An 8342-nucleotide genomic window follows, 5' to 3' on the forward strand; every position below is an offset into this window, starting at 1 on the left:
ATATGACTAGGATCAGATCGGTATCGCCGTATCATAGAAATGTGAAACACGTCATGTATCTGCGATAATTCTGTCGGTAATGCTAACCGATAGGCTAGTGGTCCAACTCGCTCCAAAATTTCATATCGCCCAATATATCGAGGACTCAACTTTCCCTGTTTCCCGAAGCTCAAGATTCCTCTCCATGGTGATACTTTTAGAAAAACTTTTTCCCCCACCTGGTATTCCATCTCTCTCTGATGCTTATCAACATAACTTTTCTGCCGATCCTGTGCTTCCTTCAAACACTTTTTAACTGTTTTTATCTTGTCCACTGTTTCTTGGACTAACTCCAGCCCTTCAAGCTATCTTAATCCTTCAATATCCCAACAGATCAGGCTTCGGCATTTCCTTCCATACAAAGCTTCATATGGAGCCGTACCAATACTATAATGGAAACTGTTGTTATAAGCGAATTCCATCAATGGTAGATGATCATCCCAATTTCCTCTGAATTCAATTACACAGGCTCTCATCATATCCTTTAATGTTTGAATCGTTCTTTCTGACTGTCCATCAGTCTGAGGATGAAACGCTATACTGAAATGCAATTTTGTACCTGGCGCCGTTTACAAGCTTCCCCATAAATGAAAAGTAAATCGAGGATCTCTATCAGAAACTATAGAGGTAGGAATGCAATGTAATCTCACAATCTCTGAAACATATAATTCGGCGAGCTTATCCAAGGAATCATTTTGACGGATTGGCAGAAAATGTGCCGATATAGTCAATCTGTCAACAATCACCCAAATAGCATCATGTCTTCTGAACGTACGTGGTAACCCAATGACAAAATCCATAGTAATCTTTTCCCACTTCCATTCAGGTATAGTCAAAGGATGAAGTTTACCAGCTAGTGCTTGGCCACCAATAATAAGGTCTCAAATCCCGATACATCTTGGTACTGCCAGGATGCTTAGCATATGGTGCGTAGTGCGCCTCGTGCATAATTTTCATTCTTAACTCCTCTACGTTCGGCACGCATATACGTTTTCCATTTAACAATGTACCATCTTCTTGGATTATAAATTGATCGCTCTTTTCTTTTTGCACCTTAGGTTTCATCCTCTGTAGATATGGATCTCTAGCCTGTGCATCTTTAATTTTATCCTTGAGGGAGGGCTTCACTTGTATCGTAGCTAGTAGAATATCACCACCAATGCTAAAGTGTACATCCATAGCTCTGAGGGCAGTCAAATACTCCATGTTATAGCAGATCATACCCGCAAGTTGGTCCCCCGTCTTTCTACTCAAAGCATCTGCTACAATGTTTGCCTTCCCAGGATGATAGTCAATGGTGCAGTCATAATCTTTCAAAAGCTCCATCCACCTTCTTTGCCTCAAATTCAACTCTTTTTATGTTAGGATATACTTTAGACTTTTGTGATCTGTAAATATTTGAAACGTCTCCCAGTATAAGTAATGCCTCCAGATCTTCAATGCATGTACTATGGTTGCTAACTCCAGATCATGGGTCAGATAGTTTATCTCATGTGGCCTCAACTGTCTCGAAGCATAAACTATAACTCTCCAATGCTGCATCAAAACACACCCAAGTCCTTGTCGTGAAGCATCAGTAAATACCACATATCCTCCATCCCCAGATGGCAAAACAAGGATAGGTGCTGAAGTTAGTTTCTTCTTCAACTCCTCAAAACTCTGAGCACATTTGTCATTGCAATTAAATGGTGCATTCTTCTTCAACAGGTTCGTCAGAGGTTTTGCGATTATAGAGAAGTCCTTTACAAATCTTCTATAATAACCAGCTAATCCCAGAAAACTCCGGATCTCCGACACATTTTTAGGTGGTTCCCATTCTAAAATAGCCTTAACTTTTGCTGGATCAGGTTGTACCCCTTCTTTGGAAATAACGTGCCCCAAAAAAGCAATTTACTCCATCCAAAACTCACATTTGCTGAATTTTTCGTAAACTGTTTCTCTCTCAGGATCTGAAAAATTGTCCGTAAATGTTGTTCATGTTCTTCGGGACTACTCGAATATATCAAAATATCATCAATAAACACAATTACAAATTGATGAAGGAATGGTTGTAGCGTCTTGTTCATCAGAGACATGAAAGCTGCAGGGACATTAGTAAATCCAAATGGCATAACGACAAATTCATAGTGGCCATACTTGGTCCTGAAAGCTGTCTTTGGGATCGACTCTTTCTCAATCCGTAGTTGCCAATATCCTGACCTCAAATCAATTTTATAGAACACAGTGGCACCCTTTAGCTGATCAAGCAGATCGTCAATCCGTGGCAGAGGATACTTGTTCTTGATTGTGATTCGGTTTAGCTGTCTATAATCGACACATAATCTCATACTCTCATCCTTCTTCTTTACGAATAATACTGGTCCTCCCCACGGTGAAATACTAGGTTGGATGAACCCTTTATCCAATAGCTCTTCTAACCGCTTCTTTAATTCTTTTAATTCTGACGGAGCCATTCTATACGATGCAATTGAAATAGGTGCCGCCCCAAGAATAGTATCTATTTCAAAGTCTACTTCTCGATGAGGTGGTAGTCCAGGTAAATCATCAGGAAAAACATTAGGAAATTTCCTCACCACTAGAACGTCTAATACACCCGGGCTAACTTTCTTGGTATCGTGCACACTGGCTAGATACGCCTCACACCCTTCTTTAATTAGATTAAAAGCGGTCACAGCAGAAATTAAACAGTTAGGTATCACTTTTCTTTCCCCCACTATAACCATCTTCATCTGCCCATTGACTTCAACCATCACCTCTTTTGTTTGACAATCCACTAAAGCATGATTACTAGCTAACCAGTCTATTCCCAGAATGACATCAAATTCCCGAAGGTCTATTATAACCAAATCTGCATATAGAGTGACACCTTCTGCTACTATTGGACAAGATCTCACCACCATATTCACTAATACAAACCCACCAGCAGGCATAGACACACATAAGTCATGTCCAAACGATTCTATTTTAGCATGTACATGAGATGCAAAATCATATGATATAAATGAACAAGTAGATCCCGGATCAATCAACACATATGCACTAAAATCGCAAATAGAGAAGGTACCAGTGATAACCTCGTGTGCTGTAGGAGTTTGTTCTTTTGTGATTGCATACACCCTAGCTTGTAGGTGAGGCTGACTACTTTGTCCTGTTGACATCGTGGAAACATTCCCGCTACCTCGACCACCTCTACCTCGTCCTCTGCTCGTACTTGCCCGTTGTGAGTTTTCCCCCACACTGCTAAACTCTGAAGTCTGAGATCCTCTGGAATTATCCCTCCATGTAGGACAATCCCTCATAATGTGTCCTGGTTGATGGCAACGATAACATACAATTGGTTGAGCTCGCCAACATTCACCAGTGTGTCTCCTACCGCAGTTAGCGCAAGTGGGAATAGATCTTCCACTGAACGATCTGGCTAGACCTTATCTTGCTCCAGATCTAACCAAAGTAGGCCCGCCTCTACTCGAAAATACTAAAGAAAACCTGCTAGTCTGACCTACTCCTCGGCCTCTGAACCAACCCCTCTGCAAAACAGAACCCTTAAAGGAAACTGCACCACTTTGTCCCGCTGTAGGATTCAGGTTACCTGTCAATTTCTTTCGTTTAGCTTCAGTAGAACTCCTTTCAATTGATGTCTCTTCTGCCCTCAGTGCCGCTTCCAATAGTGCACCATAACTTGAAGGTTTGATTGCTATTTTCTCCCGAATCTCAAGTCTCAACCCCCTTTCAAATCTGTCTCTTCTCAATTCATCAGTACTCACTTCTTGTGGGGCATATTTTGACAATCTCACAAATTGCAGCTCATACTCAGCAACAGATAGATCATTTTGCTTTAATTCAAGGAATTCAACTTTCTTACGATTTCTGTAGACTGGTGGAGTATATTTGTCAGCAAATTCTTTCAAAAAGTCACTCCAAATCAAAGTGGCGGGTCGGTTCCTACTCCCTGGGACTGTTTCCCACCAATCTAAGGCATCTTTTTCTAATAAGGACACAACATACCTCAATTTTTGCTCAGAAGTACACTCGATTCTGTCCAACACGCTTTCCGTATTTCTCAGCCATTCTTCTACTTCAGCAGGGTCAGTTGTAGCGGCAAATACCTTCGCCCCTTGTCTCCTCACTATTTCATAATTTTTATCATTTCCACTGCCAATGTCCGCGCCGAACGTCAAGTGCACAATGTCGTTGTGATTGTGGCAGTGGAGCCATCCTCTGCATCATTTCCATAAACTGTTGCATAAAAGGGTTTATTTCTGATTGTGGGGCATTTCTATGTTGGGATTCTAACCCCTGATGTTTCGATCCAGAATCATGACCCTGCACAGACTCTAATGACTCAGTTGGGCCAGCAGCATTTTCCCTTGACTCTTCCATCCTATATGAAATGCACACATGTGAGCTAGTATATACATCTTACGAATAATATTATATTTCATCTACTATCACTAGAGAATCTAATCCCTGCTCTGATACCACCTAATGTAGCACCCCCTTCGCTACAAGAGCTATATCTACCCTAAACGTCATACTTATAGTAATCCCTGTGTTTATATATATAAATGCACATAATCATCTAATCAATATACATACGTAATCACAACGTCATAACGACATAGTCAACCCACAATATCACATATATACAAATCAAACACCACAGGTGATCCACCACTACGCCTGTGTTCTCTTTATACAAACAAAAATAAGATTTGTACTCTAGCTGACAAAGAGGAGAAAACAGCATACTGGCCCTACCTGGCTGAGTATAGTGCGTAGACCTATTCTTCAACAGTCAGACACCTCAAAGTCTACTCCTGAAAGAAAATGTCAACAGGGGAATGAGCCTACCACTCAGTAAGTAAATAATCAACCCTATCTATATATGTATATCAAACAGAGCTCAAACAGGACAAGTAGGCAACATGCATGGATTACAGTCAATTCAATTCCAACATAATCATTTGTAGTACACCACATAGCTATCTCACAATAAAATAATCAATTAAACTTTCTTTTTCCTAGTTTGCTTACCAGAAGGTGATATCGTGCTTTTCCCGTCAACTCAATCTCACTGTTATATAAATTTAAGTGAATCTCCTTGACAACCGGCTCATCAATCTAATTTCGCATCATAGCTCTTTCAATTCGCATCATAGCTCTTTTATTTCGCATCATAGCTCTTTTATCATCACATCTTTTTCATATCGCATCAAAGCTCTTTTCATTTCATTTCGCCTTATAGGCTTTTCAACACATCAAGGGGTATTCATATCACATATATATTCATTTCCACCACTCCCTCATTTTCACATATCCCCATTCTTGTAAGCAACTAGTAACGTAAAATAGTATATCCATATATTCTTATTTTCAGACACCCACAACACAACATACAACAAACATGTTATTTCAACGTGTCTTCGCATTCCACATACACAATATCGTCAATCAAATTAAATCATTCACCACTCATATATTTTCAGATAAACCAACGTCAGCATGAACCACAAATTTATATAACAGTAATATCACAAATAAATGGAACATATATAGATAATACTAACTATTTACTTACCTCGACCTTACAACGCCTTTATCTATTCAATAGGTAGTGGTTCGGTGTTTTCACTTTACCCCCGTATCCTATAATGAATTATACCACATACAGTTAATATATTGAGAATATCATAATTTCTTTTAAATACAATATTAAATATTATTCATACAATTTCTTCTAATTCTTTAATATTCCACTTCTATCGAAGTACGAATCTTCGTTTTTCCTCTTTATTAACATACTATTTATTAAATATAATTTTCGGAATATTTCTACGAATTTCTTATCAATTTTTTGCTATTATTAATTTAATTAAATAACAATACGTGGAATTGCATATTTAGTTTACAATTCCGATGGAATTATATAAATTAGCTATAGTAATATTCAAATCTAACGAATTTAATAATCTAATTAACCAACGACATCATTTTTATATCCAATTTGATATTTAATTCGACACTATTTTAAATAGCAAAACTCGTAAAATATTCTGATTAAATAGTACATCGCTCAATATAATCAATATTTAATAAATGAACTAAATAAATAATATAATTATATAAATGAATAGAAATTAAAATATAAACTTACCTCTCGCTGCGAATCGCCGAACAGAGAAGGAAATTGGAAATTTTGTAAATGTGAAATTGTGATAATTGGCTTACTCACATATATATATGTAGGGGTGGGGCGGTGGGTGAGGGCCACAACCGCTATATATACATATATATGTACTAATGTTACTAATGTTACTAATGTTACTTACACATATATTATTAGTAATATATATTTTATATATATTATTATTATTATTATTTTTTATTATTTTATTTATTTTATTTATTTAATTGAACTTTTCTCAAAGTACCATTTACGTGCTTCCTAATTTATTTAATTAATAAAAATTGTCCAAAAATATTATAACGAACTCCAATTTAATTCATTCAAGTGTTATTATATTCCAATTATGGCCCATAATTTATTAGCTAATTAACTAAATTTCATAAAAATTTACAAATTAATCCTTCAATTATGTATTATAATATTTGGGGCATTACAACCGCTATCCAAATGTGGTCTCATGAGTCGTGACACATTTGGAATAGAAGGCAAGCTGCATTATTGTTATGAACAAAGGAATACGCTTATTGTTTTCCTAACTCACGAGTCATGGGGCGCAACAATTGAGTTATAATTTGGTCGACGGGTCGGCTTTAACACCGAGTAACATGATTCGCTTGAGTCCTCCGGGATCATGTGAAGAGGTAAGGCAAAATATCTTGTAAATCTCATAAAATGAGAATGGCATCGATTTCCTCCCACAAGGCTTTTCCATATGAATCATAAAAACGGGACATGATAAATTAATCTTGTGGATCCCAAACCCACTAGGAAAGAATTTGTCGAAACCCCACTTGAGAGTAGTGGGATTTTACATAAATAGTGAGAGAAGTTGATGACTAAAAGAACGAGTCTGAATCAAACTTAATATTGCTATAATCTACTTACTATTTCTGCTTTGTGTTTAGAATGCATGTCTAGGACACCGTTTTTTAATTTTTTTCTTTATATTGAGATTTATTTAATGGAGCACAATCGATTAAAATTGACTGCAAAAATCAGCGGATTGTCCTCGATTTCGAACCTAGGCTTATGTCATTAAAAGGCCACTTCCATCGGACTTGCGAAAGAAGTCCTTGCCTAAGAAACGTTTGAAGTTCGGAATTAAGGCATACGGATAATCGCAAGGTGCGCAACATCATACCTGCTTATGTCGTTCATGTGCGGCATAACAAGCTAGACATTTTTGGTTCAATGAATGCTCAACATAAATCAATCTATGAAAGCATTTTAGATATGCCGCGACGAAAGCATTTTTTTAAGCCTAGTTGGTTGAAGGTCCTCTGTAGACAAACATTGGGCTAAGTTGGAATCCCTTGTGGAGAATGTCTAAAACCCAAATGTCCATCTTAAAAGGAGATGTACATTGACGTAATCCTTTAGGTCCCATTATCCCTTCTTCGACCTATTTGTCATAAACTCTAAATGGGTTTGAGAAGATCATTTCATGAGTTGATAAAATGGTTGGACCAATACGATACAACAATTGAAGAATCTGTGCCGTTAGTATTAGACTTGGAGGCTTCAACCTTAAAAGCAAAAACCAAGGAAGCCGGACGTCGTATGAGAAAGAAAATGAAGCAAAGTCAGCCACTGCAAGCACTTTGAGCGTTCCTGTCGCCTTGATGAGCGAAGAAAAATGGAATAACAGTTCGACAGTCAAAAATTTACTTTCAAAAGGCATTAGAAGAGGGAGTATCGTCAACTCTCCGTCACCCAAACTATAGCATTTGTTGAGGACACATGATTACTGTTCTTATTCACAAATGTTGGACACTTGCTCTCAAAATGCATTTTTGCAAATAGTTTGCAGAAATGAAAAGGAATACAACACTAAGTCAAGTAGTCTTAAACCTAAGGAATGGCTAGGCCATTACTGAAAAGCAATAAGACAAAATAAACTTAGCTATTAGTATTAATGCTGAAATAGTATATGATTATGTAACCCAGTATGATCAAGTCGTTAGTCAATTATTAGACAAATTAGACTACAAGCTGGATCAATAAAAGATTCTTTTGAGTCTGCTGAGTTATTAAAACTGTCTTACTACATTAATGGATTATGCATGTTCAAAACAAATGACTAAAATAGATTGTCAAGAACATAACTTACATAGAA

At 37.3% G+C, this 8342-nt stretch overlaps 1 protein-coding gene across 1 annotated transcript; it reads right to left on the minus strand.

The window, feature by feature from the left end:
• Positions 1–885: 885 nt before the first annotated feature.
• Positions 886–1365, minus strand: LOC148784635 (uncharacterized). The gene has a single exon (XM_088876258.1). The coding sequence runs from the start codon at positions 1363–1365 to the stop codon at positions 886–888; it is 480 nt and encodes a 159-aa protein (XP_088732384.1).
• Between the last annotated feature and the right edge of the window lie 6977 nt (positions 1366–8342).

The sequence above is a fragment of the Sesamum indicum genome, linkage group LG12 (genome assembly GCF_026168435.1).
Source record: "Sesamum indicum cultivar Baizhima isolate 11 linkage group LG12, ASM2616843v1, whole genome shotgun sequence".
Classification (NCBI taxonomy): Eukaryota; Viridiplantae; Streptophyta; class Magnoliopsida; order Lamiales; family Pedaliaceae; genus Sesamum; species Sesamum indicum.